The sequence below is a fragment of the Takifugu flavidus genome, chromosome 4 (genome assembly GCF_003711565.1).
Source record: "Takifugu flavidus isolate HTHZ2018 chromosome 4, ASM371156v2, whole genome shotgun sequence".
Classification (NCBI taxonomy): domain Eukaryota; kingdom Metazoa; phylum Chordata; class Actinopteri; order Tetraodontiformes; family Tetraodontidae; genus Takifugu; species Takifugu flavidus.
The window spans coordinates 8,099,186-8,118,136 of NC_079523.1; the positions used below are offsets into that span (position 1 = coordinate 8,099,186).

General features: G+C 43.2%; 2 protein-coding genes across 6 annotated transcripts in view; one reads left to right on the top strand and one right to left on the bottom strand.

Moving 5' to 3' along the window:
* Positions 1-15,489, top strand: part of syn2b (synapsin IIb) — a 42,683-nt gene extending 27,194 nt beyond the window's left edge. For both annotated transcript variants that reach the window (XM_057029083.1, XM_057029085.1), the window contains exons 6-13: positions 8,254-8,316; positions 8,492-8,634; positions 8,914-8,988; positions 10,446-10,548; positions 11,656-11,832; positions 11,948-12,014; positions 12,713-13,523; positions 13,669-15,489. In XM_057029083.1, coding sequence (XP_056885063.1) covers positions 8,254-8,316; positions 8,492-8,634; positions 8,914-8,988; positions 10,446-10,548; positions 11,656-11,832; positions 11,948-12,014; positions 12,713-13,523; positions 13,669-13,822 — 1,593 coding nt within the window. In that variant the 3' untranslated portion in view covers positions 13,823-15,489. The remainder of the gene's footprint in view (positions 1-8,253; positions 8,317-8,491; positions 8,635-8,913; positions 8,989-10,445; positions 10,549-11,655; positions 11,833-11,947; positions 12,015-12,712; positions 13,524-13,668) is intronic.
* LOC130523686 (metalloproteinase inhibitor 4-like) lies at positions 1,031-18,777 on the bottom strand. Of its 4 annotated transcripts, none has more exons than XM_057029107.1 (6): positions 18,760-18,777; positions 7,254-7,512; positions 2,237-2,334; positions 2,011-2,125; positions 1,643-1,767; positions 1,031-1,460 (listed from the first exon to the last, which is right to left on the bottom strand). In XM_057029107.1, exons 2-6 carry the CDS (start codon positions 7,390-7,392, stop codon positions 1,263-1,265), a joined length of 675 nt encoding a protein of 224 aa, XP_056885087.1. In that variant the 5' UTR covers positions 7,393-7,512; positions 18,760-18,777; the 3' UTR covers positions 1,031-1,262. The 4 variants fall into 4 exon arrangements, with proteins under 4 accessions (XP_056885087.1, XP_056885085.1, XP_056885088.1 ...); XM_057029105.1 differs by lacking the exon at positions 18,760-18,777 and adding an exon at positions 7,655-7,759; XM_057029108.1 differs by lacking the exon at positions 18,760-18,777 and adding an exon at positions 7,550-7,653 and having other exon boundaries at positions 7,254-7,452.
* Between the last annotated feature and the right edge of the window lie 174 nt (positions 18,778-18,951).

Sequence of the window (18,951 nt, forward strand, 5' to 3'; positions counted from 1 at the left end):
GTGCTGAGCAGTTCATGACTTTTAAATAATCCTCTTGACCTGTGTGACGTTAGTGAAGTAATGCAGTAGCAAGACAGGGATCAATTCAGGCTAATGTTAAGTCTCTGTAGTGCTTCATGCCTGGAAAGAGCTATTAAATCACCGGTGGTCCATCCTCCGTTAACAGTGTGAGCTCAAGTTGATTTTGTCTTGCCCTCAAACTGAAAGAACTGGAATTGAACCTTGTCCTGTTGCATCATTTCCTTTAAAAACAGGTGGATTGGCGTCTTGGCGGGAGTGCTTTTGTTAAAGCACCGGATTAGATTTTTGGCACAGGAAATGGTACTGAGGAAAGGAAACACACAAAAACCTCTAGGCCCTAAAATGGTTAGGTTTGGAAGTGTTTCACTGTTACTTCTCTGCGAAACACAATATTTACATGTTTGACGATTTCACATTTACAAGATTTACGCTCAAATTTGTTAGATTTTGTCAAGAGTGTTGTTAATAGACTGGTTGAATATCCGACTCTTGAAACCGCACCCTTTTGTTTCTGGGTTTAAACATTTAAAACACTCAACAAAGGCATGATTACGACCGAGGAATCAAAATTATGACAGAAGTGGGGTTTTTCTCTTTTGCTGTTCTCAGGGTTGCAGGAAACAGTTCTATGCCCTTGTTGTTCTGGGCCAAAGAACAAGCGAAGAGCATCGTGTGGAGATGTCTGACTGTTATTGGAAGCATTGCTACTGGGGAAAGTACTATTGGGAGGTTTTACTGAGGGGATTTAAAAAAAAAAATAAAAAACTAAATCTATTGAATTTGGAGGACTCAATAGGCAATATTAGTTTGGCTACTGGGACCTTTGTGATGACGCAATTGACTGGAGCTGACCAGCAGTGTGCCAGCTGGGTATTATCATTAGCATTGTTCCATTTGTTACTTTTACTGTCTGTTTCTGTGTGTCTCAGCTGTGTATTGTTTGAGGGGTGGTACTTGTGGTTAAGCGATTCAAAAACTGGGGTTGCTGTCTAAGGCTCAAAACAGGGTCTTGCTGATTTTTTTTTTTAATTCAGTTGTGTTACAAAGTTTCGTTATTGATGTTAAATGTTACATTTTAGTTGTTGTTGCTGCAGTAAAAGATTGACATTCAAATTTGACACTCGCCTTTGGCCAATACTATCTTCAGTTTCGGGACTTACTAGAATGCACAGTTGAGCTACAAAAGCAAGACATGTGTGATTTTCACAAGTGAAAATGGAGACGAACACTCATATCGCAAATCAAGGGTCGGTCATGTCCAGGAAGTCTTTCTCAGGTGGGGGTCCCCCACGGTACCAGCTGCAGGTCGTGTCAGAGCGGCGGATACAAGCGTACTGTCGAGCCTGCTCGCCGTTTAAGCTGTTATCCAGCAGCCAGTCCGTCCACAAGCACTCATTCTCTCCGGTGGACACACAAGGAACTGTGTAACAGGTGTTGATCTGAGGAGAGGAGAGCGTTGGGTTTAGCGATACTGCTCACTGTTTGTTCCTGAAGTGAGTTTCAGTCATTGTGATTATTGGCTTTGGCGATAGAAGTGTCTCTGTGGACACATTAGACCATCAGATAAAAGAGCCACGAGTTTTATGAAGCGCCTCAGAGAGGAGATAGCATCTTTACTCACCCGACATTCACAGCCGATCTGGTATCTGTAGTTGAGATTCTTTTTTTGTGAGAGTGACAAGTTGTCCCAGGACTCCACCAGATCACACTGGCCAACAGAAATTCTTCCATCTCGCCACATACTTCCTGTTGAGTCACATTACATCAGAACCAGCAAAGACGTCAGCAAATCAGTCGGCATTTAACCCCCTTAGCAATGACTAGCAAAATTGCTACCTGGAAAGTAAAAACCTCAAGGGAAACAAATCTCTTAAAACTGAAGTATGTTCTGGCCAGAAATACAGATGTACAAAAGAAAATGTGATCTGTTTTCAATTCCCTGCACATTTTGTCTGTCCTAAAGTCAAAAAATGTGGCACACACAGATACCTGAGAGCAGATACCCAGCTTTGTTGTTGTAGTCCAATTTAACGCCGCACAGTGAAGAGAAGACTGGAGTGTAAACATACTGGATATCCTTGGCTTTGTCAAAACCTTTGAACATCTACATAGAGGCCAACAGAAACAAAATTAAAAAAAATAATAATTAAAAATTGATAATCAAAGATGATCCACAGACGTGTTTCGGACATTTTAGCTTCTTAAGGTATCTCACCTTGATCATTTTGATTTCATACTGAATCATCTTCATGTAAGGTGAAGAGTTGTTGCTAGGAGACACGATCTTCTCCCCGGAGATCTTTGCCCTTATCACTGTCGGGATAAAGGTTAAAGGTAAAGTCAATATAACAAGTGAGATGGATGGACAGACAGGCGGACAGACAGACAATCATGCAGATGGACGGACAGATCATTTTCTCCGTCTCTCTCGACTCACAGACAGTTTTAGTTCTCTATAATGACACCGGATGTGTCTCTTCCCTCCTGGGAGGGAAATCAAAACCCTTGTGGAATAACAAGTAGCTCTCTGCCTGCACACTCCCATTAAATGAACACACACTGACCCACAGGGAGATACCAGAATACATTTGTGTACAGTATATACTGCATCAAAACTAGAGAACACAGAGACTCAAGCCTGACATGGAGTGTAAAAGCACAAAAAGGTGAAGCTGAAATGTTGCTTCGTGACTCAGTAGAAAAGTGTAAAAACTTGGAACTTTAATCCAGCAGGCAAAATAGTCACTGTCCTTAAACCACCGTTGATAAGGTCACTCAGACATGATCACCTTTATCAGTTTGAGGTATCACAGATGTTATTGCTACATTTATCTTCTTTTTCATCGATGATTGGAATCATCACCTTAACAGAAATGATTTGTCACTGTCAAACATTACCATGAAACTCAGTTAAAGTTATTAAATGTTATCAGTTTTGCTATTATGCCTCCTCTGGGGTTAACTCTGATGAATCCAATCTAAATGTCAACGTGGACACGGCAGCTTGCTAGATTCATGATGCTGTAGTCAAACTGCAGAACACTGAGACTTGAATAGAGACGACTACAAGAATTCTTTGAATTTTGGTAAGGATTTAAAGCAGCAGTCCCCAAACTACGGCATGCGGGTCAGATACGGCCCACTTCTACATTTGGCCCGGCCCCTGAACAATACCAGAGATGCATTTTGATTTTTTTTCCCTTAATATATGTGCATTTGTATTTGACCTTTTTAAACCTTTCGCTGATGGAAAGTTTGTCAAGAAATGTATGAATGCTGTCGCGGAAGAGGTGTGTCCTGAGAAGAAAGGCGTATTTAATGCCGTGAGTCTGTCAGAAAGTACAATCACCAGATACATTGAAGAAATCAGGGGTAATGTATATGCCCAGCTGCCGCAGAAGATGAAAGAATTTTGACTTTTTTTCATTAGCACTGGAGGAGAGCACAGTTTTCTGGAAGACAATACATTTATAGATTTAGGCACCCCCGCTGACCCCAAACCCCCATCAGAGATGGGAAAAGTTATGTGGCCCTCACAGGCAAAAGTTTGGGGACCCCTGATTTAAAGGATTTTTAAGGATTTTATGATCTAGCTCAGCATTCTCTGACAACAGCTTTGGAGAAGCAGGAATACACACTGGATAATACCGACAGACAGACAGACAGACAGACAGACACACACACACACACACACACACACACACACACACACACACACACACACACACACCAATTTAAGACTTTAATCAGCATTTAGGGTGAAGTGTAATACTGCCTGGAACTATTCCTGTAAATTCCTGTACTGCATCGTAAGCATCAATTGAGTGCTTCAACAATATGAAATGGAGCAGGAAAGAAGAAAGGTTCTCATTTTACACATCAGAGTCAAGACTCAGCAACGGCCACACAGGTGCACGGCTGCCAGGTAAGGGTTGCATGAAGAAATACAACAGTCAAACATCCAGCATGTGTTCAGTTTTGTTTAAAATCAGGTGTTTATTGCCAGTTTTTCTTCCTTTTCCCCACAATTATGCACTCCAAAAAACAGTTGGGCCTTCAAAATAGTCACTTGGAACCCTATTTTCCCACTTGGTTCTCACTGGTACACCAGCGCCACCATGAGGTGCCTGTACTGAAAACCGACTGGTGTAACAATACATTTTCCTGTTCAATCGGCTCAGGGCAGATTGATGCAGCTGCCATCACAAGCAGACTTGCTGTGTGTTCTCCAGGGAGCGCTGACCCATTTCTGGGATGATCCCACCTCACGCTGTGAAGCTGTCAGAGGAAACGTAATTGTTGGGTAAAATGGCCGCAACTGAGCTGTTGTTGTGCTGCTAGTGTGTGCTGTGGGAATTTGAGGTCAGTGGTGATCAGGGTGTCTTCTCTCAGCAGATATGTGTATTTTAGATTTGACAAAGCAAGTGTTGCAGGTCCTGCTCAAGGTCTCGACCTTTTAAACTGCAGTTTATCAATTTCTTCCATCCTTGGGGGAGTGTTGGTTGACTACAGATATTGTATATAATACCGGTCATCAAAACTCATATCTTCCTCCTAAACTGAGTCAAACTGTGGCCCAGATACTCAGAAATGTCCCCCCTACCCCCTACCCACACATCTCCAGAGCTTGCAGGCTAGGTAACCAGCTGCACGAAGCGGGGATAAAGACACCTGCAGAGTGAGAATGGTCATACATCTGCCTCACAGCTCCATATTCAAAGAGAAATATTGCAATGTTGGACCATGAGAACTGATGTAGTGAGTAACTTTCCCCCTCCACGATGAATCGGCGCCCTTGTGGAGCTCACAAAGCTGGACTGTCAGCGGGCTTTCACACGGATATTGTTAGTATGCAGACCAATAGACTGAGCCTATAGACATGGAAATGAAGTGCGGAGAGTGAGGGAATGAAAGAGAGATGGAGTAGGCTGGGTTGGCATGGCATGGTTCAAATCCAACACGGAGACACACACTCCCACACACACACACACACACACACACACCAAAAACACTACCAAACACAAGCAAGAGAATAGTTCATGGTTTGTCCAGAAGGGATATTACTCAGATGTACGGCTTTATTCATCCGGCTCTTCTACTCTGACAGGGTTGTCGGGTCAACCAAAGGCCAGCACCAGCCCGTGCGTAAAAAACACCCGAGACAGTATCACCACACATGACTGACGTCAACGTTTTCTTAAAAGCTCAGAGAACAAGAGGGATTTTCCTTATTTGGGTCATTCATATGGGCAAAATGTTTTATCCCATTTGTTAGATAATGAAGTTGACATTTATATGAATGCATGTTTTAGGAATAAACACGGACCTGGAGCACCGAGTATAGCAGAGGAAACCAGATCATTTCGATCCCACTGCTATACCAGCTGCCCAACCTACCGTAGTAAAGCACGTGACACAGCAAACAAATGAAAGTCAACTACAAGGTTGTGAAGTAACTTTGCGAGCTAACATCTTGCTTGCTTGTTAATGGGACAGGAAGCAACAACTCCTCGTTAAGCACTCAATGAACCACGCTGTTTCTAAGTCCTCCCCTTAAATACTCTCATCTGTTTACTCCCCCGGTTCCCAGCACTCCAATCCAAGCATGCCAAATGGTGGGATGTTTGGAGCAGTTATTTTGGTACTTTTCCCACTTGAGCTTGAGCTGACCCTAATTGTACCGCTTGGTTAATGACAAATCAGTAAAACCTGTTTGTGTTTCTGTTTTGTGCTTCAGCTGGAGATTTTGCATTCGCTACATATGTATTTAGAATCTAGAAATTCTTTTGGTAAAGGATCCTTTTGGCTCACTGGCCTTAAGCCCCAGGAAGATTATACATTATGTGTATTATGTGCTGCTATCTTAACAGACACTGTTTTTTCGGGCCTGCTGTGCCAGATCACCTGTAGCTCATCACTGATCCATCTATCTCGAGTCTAACTGGGAAATGGGATTGGAGCATGCAGACCTCCGACTAGCAGGTCATTTGTCAACATAATGTGGAGCACTCATGTAGTATGCAGCGTTCAGGCAGTAGTAACACAAGATGACATAACAGTAGGTTGTTTTTCTTCAAATTCGATTTGCTTTGATCTTGGGGTATGATCTTTAGAAGATTAGAGGTCAAAGTCCCTCTGGATTCTAGAACATCACCAAAATAGACTCATGTGTTTCTTGGACCACTATCAACATTTCCTGAACATTTCATTAGAATCCGTTTATAACTTTTTGAGTTACGTTGCTAACAATCACTGTCTGTCACATAGTAAGCTCCAAGGCAATGATGTTAAAAAATGTACCATCTACAGCATATATAAACAAAGATAAAAATGCAACTTCAATACATTTAACACATAATATGTTTCTTATGTTGCTGTGTGTCTAAGATAGACTGGGACATTACAACGTTACACCACAACCCATCACAAAAGTTAATGCAAAAACCCCGAGGGGAAGCTGCGATCTTAAAGATGAGCACTGAAGAGGATGTTTTGGGATTGACCATAAAAACTTAGCCAGCTACGTTAATAGTGTGGATTTTAGTTGGTCTTTTTCATAGAACCTGTAAACTGTTAATGTTAGCACCTCGAATGTAGTTTGTTCAACATTAAGGGATTTAGTGGGTTCAGCCCTTAAAATTACGCCCATAAATTTCAACATATTTTCAATAGCTAGAGCTGCGAAGTTGTCAGGCAAACAGCATTTGAGGTTGATTGAAAAACACTCTATTTATTGCACGTGTTGTTTCACTTGAATACAATCTGATTATTTTTTTGGACACTGAACACGCTTCATATTTTAAAGATTGTCCTGGTTAAAAATTTCTGAAAATGGGTCACAGTCTCCATTTTACCTCAAAAAGCTAAAAAGCAAAGCTGAAACAGCACAAAGAACCTGGCTAAATCTACTGTCTCTTCTGTCTCCCCTCTCTGCTGGAGTGTAACCTTTGACAGGAGCACATACTCCAGCTCTCTGCAGTCTGGAGCCAAGTGCTTAAAGTCAGAGCAGAGTGTTGGTCTTGGCATGTGCAGTTAGTGAAGGAAAAAATGGATGAGTGGGGGAACTCAGGCCGTAACAGGCCTAAACAGACAAACTGATAGAAAATAGACAAGGGCTACGTGAAGCTGACTGGAATTTACAATTAGAGATAAAGGTGGAAATGTGCAACAAAAAGACTCCAGATGATCACACAGAGATCTCTATTCCTCCCCCTGTCCTCCCTTTGACTTACCAATCTCGGAGCTGCAGAATAGCTGCTGTGGGTGTGCTGGGAGGCAGCTACATCCCTCCACAACTTCCTCCATGCCCGCACTGAGCAAAAGGAGCACCCAGAGCCCCAAACTCAAGCTCCGCTCCTCAGACCCGGCCATGACGACGCTGAACGCTTCTGGTCCCGTAGAGTCCGACGGGAGAGCGAGTCGGGTCAGCAGCTAGCGGCCCAGGGATGGATGAGAAGGTAGTGAGATGAGCTCTGCTGAGCTGAGCGGCAGCTGTGGATGAAAATGCTTTCATAAGTTTAAAGGAGACCTCTGAATGCAGGCTAACTGGAGCTGGGGGGACGGCTGGTGCCACTGCTCTCTTCTCTGGCTTTCCCTCCCTCCCTCCCCGTAGACAACATGCAGAGAAACTTACAATAGTTGGATCCACTCACACCCTGGTCTTGAATGCTGAGAGGGTCGGACACAGGGAGCCTCTTATGTCCTCAACAATTTAGGGACAGCCTCCTCAAACGAAAGTGGAAAAAAACATCATCCTCTGCCTGCTCTTGTAGTCTCTTTTGATCTCCTCTTCCTCCCTGTCTCCAACTGGCTACTACGTTACTTCTGTGTGATGACTATATTGCAGTTTTAGTTACAGGAGAGGGGGAAAAACATTCAACTGCAATAAGTGAGTTTTATAATGAGATCCTGTTCTGCCTTGTTTGCATGCTTTACAAGGACTAATGAATTGCCTTTATATGGGTTGAAAATAATTCCAGACACTTAATTTTATTATGTAGACAGAGAAGGATCCTCAGAAGAAGGTTTTTTCTTTTGACAAAGCAGGAGAGGAAACAATAGGAAGCAAAGGGGTTTAGTAAAGTGGGAGGGCATCCTACCCGTCACTCTATTACAGTATATTCACGGAACCATTTATTACAATTATTCCAGTTTAAAGGGCACACCATCCATTTGGTTCACTGCATCTTGGTTATCAGCTTCTCTTTAATCTGGAACTCTTTCGCCCTCCAGATTACAACACCGAGTTTCCCTGTGGTGGTGAAGATTGGACACGCCCATTCTGGAATGGGAAAGGTAATATTCCTGACCCCTTCCACAAGTGCACGTCCATTAAAGACACTGTGGACAGTGATGCCAGCGTCTCTACGTTCTGAATGAAAGAAAATTAGAGTTATTATTCCAAATAAAACATGAAAATGTGAAGGTCTATTTCAAACATGTTTCTGTCCCTTGTCTTTTGTCTTTGCAGGTCAAAGTTGACAACGCCAGTGACTTCCAGGACATTGCCAGTGTGGTGGCCATCACTCAAACCTACTGCACCACGGAGCCATTTATAGACGCCAAGTATGACATCAGGGTCCAGAAAATCGGCGCTGACTACAAAGCGTACATGTGTGTGTTTGTCTCTCCTTCATTAGTCTTTATAAAGTGTGTGGTGCCGTCTAAACTGCACAGTAGTTGTTTTGACACGTTATATTTAGGGGTCAGGGCAATCCGAGCCGTGCTCATGTCTCCCTAAACATGAAAGGAAAGAAAGGGTCCTGTGCTAAACCGCCTCATGATCACGTCGATTAAGTCATTTTCAAAAATTCTACTAGCTACAGAGCGCTCTACGTCAGCGGTACAGTTTTGGTTATGTTAATCCAACACATGACTTCTCTGCTTTTCCAGGCGGACCTCCATCTCCGGGAATTGGAAAAGTAACACTGGATCTGCCATGTTGGAACAAGTAGCCATGACCGATAAGTGAGCACCACTTCCACATTAGTGACACTCACGGTGGTGGAAATTCAGGAGGTTGTGGAAGAGACACACTGGAGACTCACTGAAGCAAAGTTTACTGGGGTCAGGAGAAGTGGCACCAACACAGCAACAGTTCATGCATGCAGAACCAGCACCAACTCCAAGGAGACATTCATACCAACAGTATATGAGGTGTACGATGGGTGGAAGACCACTGGCTGGCCAGTGTTTCTTTAGCTATCCCAAACAGAGACCGTTAACCTTGGATACAACAGAATCATCTAACTTGTTGATCCCTTCAGGGGTGTTTTGTCATGGAAAGAATGAAAAACAAGATATGGTTGAGAGCTCCTAAGCTACTTCAGGACACTAAATGAGAGTAAAGGTCAATCCATAGGACAGTTTAGGGTGACACTCTCTCCACTGGTGAGAGAAACTAAATGTAGAGAGGAAGTGATTTTTCTTTCACACTCATCACAGTTGTAACATTCAATTCACATTCACTGGTTGAATATGCAGATGTTTGCCAGGCAGTGAGTGTGTAAAGCTTTATTTCCCTACATTAAACACCCTTCCAAAGCCTCTGTGTCCCATCGAGACAGGAAAATGACATTAAAAATGCACGATTGCTGCAGGTTTCCTCTGCATGACACTCGACATGTGAGACGAGTGTTAACACGCTAAAGCACAGGCGAGGATATGTATTTGTTGTGTAAAGGCTGCTGCAGAATGAGATGCACACATTTGATACAAAACTATGTTTTTTACTAGTTTTCAATGAAAATAAAGGATTTTCCAGTTGCACTAAATTCACAGATACTACCATAGATGCTACTCTACATTGCTCTAAATGTCCATCCATCCATCTGGCCATGTACCCCTTCTCTCTTTCTTTTAGGTCAGGTAAAACCAGGATGAACAGGACTTTCCAGCACTTATGAAATCCCTTGGGAGCTTCATAGGTGTTCCCAGGACAGTTTAGATATATAATCCCTCCAATGAGCTTACTGGAGGGATTTTAGAAAATGCACTGTGATAGAAATGCACCTCGAAAGCATCCTAATCGAGCGCTCGCTCCATCTCAAATAGGTCACTTTGATACAAATGCCACCAAAAGGATGACGCATACCTCACAGACCCGTATCCATGATGCATTATACTTGCTCTGACTCACTCCAGCCCCAGTTTGAAAAATTCTTCTAAGTAAAACTCGTAGTCTTTGATTTGCCCAACAACTGTTTCCATTTCCTGCTTCAACACTTTTCACCATAACAATGTTTCAATCATCACATGAAACACTTATCACTCAATTTATCCAATGAAGTCAGTAGGTCGGCTCTACCTGACCTAGCACCAAAAGGTGCCAGCATCTCAGGAGTACAGGGAACCTGCAGCAGTGGTAGCTAAAATGTGGCGTTGCACAGTAGCTGAAGAGCTAACTGAGCTTCCCTCTGTGACAGGTATAAGCTGTGGGTGGATACCTGCTCAGAGATCTTAGGGGGGCTGGATATCTGCGCTGTTAAGGCTATCTGTGGGAAGGATGGTAAAGACTACATCACTGAGGTGAGGAGAAAGGTGGAGAGAGAATTGGGAATGGCAGAAACTTCATTAAGCGCTGACGCGGCACTAAACTGAGTTAACAGCGACTGTGTGGCTGTTACGGCATCAGTGTAATTGTTGACATCTGCATGTGGGTGTTGTGTTTCATAAGAGCACTAATGAGGTTTTTGAGTCTTAAATTTAGCATGTGTGTCCCAGTTTACACCACTGGGGCCTTGAATTGTGTGACAGAGGATAAACTGCTTCAACTTAACCTGATTACACATTATTAGCTTTGATGCTTTTGAGCTTTGTCGTACCTCAAGAGTAAGCATGATTCTCAGTAATGGGTTTTTAATTAGGTTGTCTTGACAAAATGCTCTTTCAGTACAAATGCTGCTACCCTTTACCTACTATTTCATATGCAGTATTCATCAAAATGTTGCAAGTTCTATATATTTACTCTAGGTCCTGACCAAAAATAACCAAAACTGTCTTAATGCTTTGCTAAGTTGATCCAAAAGTCAGCTTTTGTCTCTTCTGGGTAAAAATTCCGATCCTGTCATAGCCACAACTTTTTTTTTAGAAAGTTTCTGCTCAACTGATCATCAGAGGTTATGCAAGAAGATGACACAGGAACCTCAGCGGAACCCACAACACAGAGTCACCGTGGCTACAAGCAAAGCCTTTAAATCCTCAGGCCACAGGCCTGTCAGTAGTTTCCGTTTTTTAAGTTTTTATACTCTGGTGATGTGGAAAAACTTGTTTCGTAATGAGTCACTGCATGTGGAAAAGTGTGTTGGGATCTATAAATTGCTGGGTGGATACATGTTTGTATACACAGATGTTAACTAAATCCTAAAACAATAAAGATGGGTTGAGTTTCTGAAAATCTAAAAAGAAATCACACATTGTTAACCCTGTGAGTGTGTGTGTGTGTGTGTGTGTGTGTGTGTGTGAGAGAGAGAGAGAGAGAGAGAGAGAAATAACCAAAGTGGCTTACAATTTTACCATGCTAATAATATAAATAATTCATTTTAATTATATAATAATTATTTGTTGTCCTTCCAGGACCTCTATAGTTCCTTTCAGTAACCATTTCTGGAAACCCCCACCCCCCTTCTGCTGTAGGTGGTGGGTTCATCTATGCAGTTGATCGGGGACCACCAGGCTGAGGACCGCCAGCTCATCTCAGAGGTGGTGCTGGCGAACATGAACCAAGCGCTGGTTGAGAGGTCGTCCAGTGTTTCCCGCTCACCTACCCGCTCCCCTCAAGGCCAAAAACCAACCACTGTGCAGCCACAACAGGTGCAGATGCTACAGATTGAACATTATTTAAATGCCAATTTGACTTTTTATTGTAATTTAGATTCACAGTGTCTCTCTTTTTTAAACCTGTGTTCTCTCTCCTGTTCTGAACCAGAGTGCTGCTCTTAAAGAAGGTCTAGCGGATCCCAACAGGACCTCGAGCCAGCGCCCACAGCCCCAAGGTTGAATATACTGTATTTTCTATCCCTACTGTTGTGATGTCACATTTGATACATTCTTTAGTACAGTCCAATAATCTCATCCAAACACACCGTTAGATTAAAAGACACACCTGCTACAGACGACAACCAGAAGGTCAACATCAAACTATTGTATGAAAACATTGAAGCAAAAATAGGAGGGTAAATATTCAGTTGCCCTCGTGATGTGTTTAAAATCCTCCACTAAGTCTGTCTGAACAGCTTCATATCCTGCTTAAGTGAACATGCCTTCTTGCCAAGTGTTGCGGGGGCTGTAGGAGGGCTGTGTCACTCTGTTTTTGCCTAGTTAACAGTGTGTAGGCATATTTATTGTCAGCCAGAGTTACTGGACCAGAAGAAAAAATGAACTTTGCCAAACATTGGGAGGGAGTGAAAGTAAATGTATCACTCTTACCAGCACTCACCCACCATTTGTGGTTTCATTATGTGGGCCTTCACAGAAGCAGCTTTGCATTTTATGGAAGAAACTGTTCGCCTTGCCCCAAATTTTCCACAATTCAATGCTTTCAACAGTTATTTTCGATATTGTAGTTGAAATTCTTGGTCCCCTTCAGGGTGCCCTCCCTCCCCTAACTGGACCAATATTGCCCCCTGCTGGATGTTGAATTCCTTACTTGACATTTATTAATTGACGATGTTTTTTTTTTTCTTCTCGTCAGGGGCACCAGTGAAAACACAGACTGCAGAGCCATCATCCGACTCAACTAGAAGACCATCTGAACCAAAGCCTAGCCAGACACAGAAAGCTGCAGGTCCAGCTCAGAAGCAAGGCCCAATCCAGAGGGCTGGATCTGTCAACAAGCCTCCAGTGCCAAGACCTCCACCAATGACGAGAGCCCCGTCCATCGCAAAGCCAGATCCAAGTTCTTCTTCCACCCCAGCTGCAGTCAAAGCTTCCCCATCATCTCCTGCTAAAGCTGCAGCAGCCCCAGGCTCTCCCACTACCAAAGCCACTCCAGGCTCTCCCACTACCAAAGCCACTCCAGGCTCTCCTTCAACTTCCGCCTCTTCTGGAGCCTCAGCGCCGACCACGGAGCAGCCTAAGCCCCAGTCTCAGGGCTCTCCCTCTGCTGCTCCTGGTAAACCAAAAGAGTTGCCCCCCAAGCCCACCCCACCTGCAAAGCCCATCCCTCCTGTACGCAGGAATTCAAAGCCTCACATCCAGCCAAAGCCACAAACCCCACCTCCTGCCAAAGCTTTGCCTAAACCCCAGCCTGCAGGCCAAGACCCAGCAGCCAGTAAGGCTGAGGAGGCCGCCTCAGCCTCTGCTCCTGCCCCAGCACAGGTTCAGTCGCCTGCCAAAACCAGCCAGTCCCCGCCTAATGTCCAGTCTCCGGCCAAGGCTCAACCCCAGGCTGCTCCCCAGAACACCGAGCCCGCCTCAGCTGAAGCACCCGCGGCCCCAGCAGAGGCCTCGGGTGCTGTGGAAGATCAACCAGCATCCCAGCAGAAAACCCACCCTCTCCTGAAGTAAGAGACTAATCTTTCATTCAGACGTCAACATTTAAGTCCAATGTGAATACCTCTGCACAAACGTTGGCCTTCTTACATACATGTTACCCAGCATCTCCCCCCCTTCCTCCCTCCTTGTTCTCATCCCTCTGTTCTCCTCCAGTAAGTCCCAGTCCCTGACCAATGCCTTCAACGCCTTCAGCGACTCCTCCTTCTTCCGTGGGGTCTCGAGCTCTGGGGGCGACGGCCAAGAAGAGGCGAAGGCCGAGACCATCCGCAATCTCCGAAAATCCTTCGCCAGCCTTTTTTCTGACTAGATGTGACCAAGCCTGTCGGTCAGTCATCCCGCCCCCCCCCCCCCCCCCCCCACCCTTCACCCCCTCCACCCCATTTAACTCTACTGCAGTAATGACTTGATTGACATTAAATGTGAACCGGTCTGAGATTAAAACTGTGTGTGTTAGTGTACTGTTTGTTCCCTCCCTCCTCCCCTTTCAGCTTGAGTCAGAGTGGACCTGCTGGATCAGACGTGTCAGGAAAATAAAAGACAAACGGAGTGAAGGAGTTACGTCATTGATAGAATGGAATAGAATTTATTTTTCCCCAGAGCACACTTTAAAAATCAAAGTATATCACAACAGAACTATTTAAATTTAAAGATGGAGTGTATATACAGTATATATTCATATCTACAGCACTACAGACCTAAACATTTATAAATTTAAAGGGAGAAAAGCCAAAAATAAGAAACTTGTTGATGCAGGCTTGTGTCAGTGACATAACTCTTTCATTTGTGGTTTGATTTAGATGTTTTCAAACCCACCGTCAATCAAAGTTTGAATAACATGTGCAGACACACACACACACACACACACTAGCCCTATAGAGGTTGTGTGTGGTGACTCCAGTCCTTGACTGCTGACTGCTGGGCTAACGAGCCTCGATGGTGATTGTCGTGTGAGGGAGTCTGAGGTATACGTGTACGTTCATCTGTGTTCACTTGTTTTATGCATGGCTCCTCCAAGTGGCTTAGTATGACTTTTGGAGCAGAAGGTGGCTCTATCAGTGACGAGGTTCGTCCCCTCTCTCTCTCTTTCTCTCTCTCTCTCTCTCTCTCCTCTCTCTCTCTCTCGATGTTGTAGCCTTATTGTGAACATGTTTGCAATTCACAGCTATGTTTACTAGCTGTGCAGACCTGAGTCCTTTACAACTAGAAATTCATTGACATACAGCTCGGACTTCTGGAAGTGCGCAACACCCAGACTAAATAAATCAAAGCCAGTCGGTCAGTGCATTTCATGGGGTGAAAAGACTCATGTCTGTAGCTGTGATTGGTGATCTCTTCTTTCACTTCTGTGTAGATCTATCGACAGTATTGTAATTTGTTGATTATTCTCATAAGAAGACATTGAGACAGTAGTGCAATAACACCTCGACATCACTGTTGAGCGCTGTCACTTTATCATAATTAGACATCTCCATACTGGAACTGTGTACCTGCTAATGACCTTATTCTAACATTCCCTTTATGGTTCTCTTCAGCAGCATTCTTCCAGGTTGCTCTTTACTGCAGCCGGACACTCGATTTCCGATCAATTCTTATGAAACTCATTCATTTTATTGCGCTTCATTGAAGGCAGCCTGGAATGAAACTTGACTGGTCACGTTCTGTTGGGTTCATAAGAATTACGAATTTACAAAATGTCAAATAAAATGAAAAAAAAGAGTATAATACGTGTTACCACACATCAAACTGTCTACTTTGTTGCAAGTAAGATGTAACTTGTTGTATTTGTACGTATGTATGTGTCATCTCAGGAGTTTATTTTTGGTAATATTGAGTATTATTTTTGCTCCATATTTATGGTATAGTAAATGTTTGTTTTTGTATTGTGTTTTTATTTTTTGATGCTGCTTTGCATGACCTGGTTACTGGTATTTTTCTGTACAGACAAAAAAAAGAATAAAGATGTTGTTCCAGTAAGATTTCTGTAATGAGGTACTACATCTATTTTCCCCACATTCTGTGTGTTGTAATAAAAATAGATCCTCAAATTTCAAAATAGCGCAAGAATGTAATATTATGCTTTCATGGATCAGCCCTTATATTTCACATACAGCTAAAGTCTTTGTCCATATATTCGACATCAAACAACTGATAAACATTTATATGGGACAATGAAGGAAGCGGCTTTAAATATAAGAGAAAGAGGGGGGCATATAAGGGGTTTTTAGATGAGCGTTTCTCCTACCTGCACTAGACCAACAGATGGCGCTATATCACAAAGCAAAGATTTTACTTTAGCATCCTGTTCTTAATGTTCCTTCGAAACGTTTGTTTTTGTTCATAGACATTGAAAGCACTGACATGTGTAAGAAGTAATGACTATGTCGTTACAATAGGTCACATGACCCCCTCCAGCTAATGTGTCCCTTGGGAATGGTGCCATAAACCCCAAAAATGGCATCAACGCAGAGGCCTCTTCCCCAAATGAACAAGATCAGGACAAATTATTGGATAGGTTCAGATTCCGGGTCCATACGAAGAGGTCGCTGTTATAGGGTGGACTCTTCATTTCAGTGGGATTATTTAATTATTTTAACAGGCTCTGTTTGCTACAACACACCAATGTGTGATGGAAGACACAGGAAACAGTCTTCTACAGGTTTCTGAAACATGAGAAGGCCAGCTTGGCGCTGTCCGTGGGAACGTCTCCATCGCCATCGCCGGGACACAGACGTGGGCGTCAAACACAATGGTGACACGCACTGTTGGTGTTGGTGCTCATCCCACCACACTGGAGAGGAGCACAGAAGTCGGTCCATTGTTGGGGCCATTTTACCAAACCCAGAAAAATGTCCGCGCAGGACAGTTATGTTGTCAGAACAGTGTAGGAGGGTCCAGTGAAGACACATCTGAAGAAGAATCTGTTCGGATGCCTGATTGTCCGTCCCAAAAGATTTAGCCGAATAAACACTCAGAAAATATTGCCCTAATTTGTTTGTGGCAACAAAACTCTCAGGGGCTTGAAGAAATTCTGCGTGGGGAGGACGGTTCTACATGTGAGAAAACACAGCGGGGACAGTGAAGTATACTCTCAAACTATTTTTGTTTTCACTCATTTTTATTTATTTATCTGGCAATTGCCTTTAGATACTTGTGATGAAAGGTGTAACACAACATTTTTTATCCGTAACCCACAAAAACAGGGCAGCTCAGGGCCAGAATTGAACCCTTTTATCCGTTCCTATGGTAAATGATTCCGAATTAGGTGCTAATTACCAAGTATGTGCAAGTTCAGCATCTAATCACGTGATTTTATTTGCCAACATGAGTCAGCAAGAGCCGCCGCAGCATTTCCTTATATGATCTGCTGGGCTCCTTATCTCTCGCCACACTTGCTGGTTGGTTCTTGACAAGACTTGTTGAGATGGTGACGAACGTCATTACGCTTTTTTTCAGAACTGGGATTAAATGGAAGCGTTACCGGCTCCTGTCTCCCACGAAATCTTCAACAGAAATCACCTGTCAGTCATGAGGTTTTTCCCCACTTTGGTGGAGAAATAACCAAAAAAAACATATAAGAATCTATGGAATGGTTGTTTTCATGGTGTTTACATGTTACCTATTGATATTAACTAACTAAAATATTCAAGTTGGTTGTAAACCATAAAAAGATGGTCCTACTACTACAAAAGTCCTACTACTATTACTGCTATCGGTTTGAAGGAAATCCTTTAAATCATAATGCATCGATATTTCATCAGCTGAGAAATATAGTCCACAGAATCTTTTGGCTTCAGTGACCTCAGTTCTTCCCTTTCTTTGGTCTACACACTTCACATGAATTCACAAAAAATAACTTTTTCTTTCCGTTTTTTTGGATTTCTTTCACGAACATTAGAGTCTAAGGCTTAAATAACAGTTAAAAATAAACCCCATTGTATTTTATAGATTATCTTTTTACAGTGGATCATTACGTGTGTCCTTTTTTCAGGCAGAAAAGTTAAGCGTATGTGTTGATTGTACAGCACATTACCTTTAGTCACTGCTTTGTAATATTTTATTTTGTCATCCCTGAACTCCTGGTTAGACTAGTTCAAGAATCTTGTGTTCTGGACACAACCACAATCTTTCAGCTTGTCATTTAACGCGGATGTCCAGGCGACACAAGGTAGCAACAGCTCCAGTAATTCAAAAACGTGATTTCCTGATTAGGCTGATTGAATTACGACGTGGCCTGCTGCTACAGAAATTGTTTTAGGTCACTGGTTCATGATTTACATCTTTAAATGTACCAAGTGAAGGGCAGCGCGGCAGCAAAACCATCATTTTGCCATAAATGTGACAGTTTCTGCTCAGTTTTGTTAGCAATGGTCCCCAGAGGAACAGATAAGCTCCACTTGGAACGTGACAACTTCACCACAATGCTCAGGCGAGTTCAACCAAAGAATGTCTGTCACGTGACCAGGAGTAGTGAGAACACTGGATCTGAACTGAAATGATACAGTAATGGTCCCCATCAGTCATCATTAGTCCACTAATTGACTAAGGTGGGGTGGGGGGAGTGCCAGCAATAAATCAGCCAACAAAACAAGCTGTCGCCTTGTACACGTGTAACTAAACCAGGTAAATGTAAAATGGAAGTCTATAAGGTGCTTTAAATGCTAGTTTATTCATTCCTGTTGTGGGGGTTAGTAAATTCTAGGTAATTCTTTTTTTTTCTTTTTCTTTTACATTGTTCTAACAAAAGTGAGGCAAAAAGCCATAAAGATTGCTTCAGCTGATCTTTAGCTCCAGGGTTCCTGACCTCAACGTGTCCGTGCACTAAATGTCACTGGGACGTGACAGTAATCGACTTCAACTGTCATGTTAACATATGTAATACCTTAATAAACAATACAAGCCTCTACTCCACCCCTGATAGTGAAAGACTGCAATGGTAAAACTTAAAACAAGAACTCAAAAAAAAAGGGGGGGGGGGTTAGACTAGTAGAATAGGCAACTATAATATTAAAAAAAATTGTAAATTAATTGGAAATAATCGAAATCCAAGGCCACTTCAGGGTTCTGGTCTGATTGGAAACCCCCTCTAACTGCTATGTTAATGTTAGTCTTCCAACACTTTGATGTCCGGCCAGAAAAAACACAAAACACAAACAAAAAAAGGAAAACGTCAAACCCGGTCCAAGAATCCAGTCCTCTAGTTTAAATTAACAATGACAGAAAATAAATGTCACAAGCAGAACTCACGGGTAATTTGAAACCACCGCGTGGAGCTGATAGGAGGGAGGAGAGAAGCAGCAGCAGCAGCAGGAACCGCCACCTCCGAGGCGAGAGGACACCGCGCCACAGCCGAGGCGACAGCAGCGGACCCGGGGCAGCGGCAGCGAGCGGCGGGCAGGTCAGTCACTGCGGTTCGCCCGTACCGATGGCGGAAAGGCG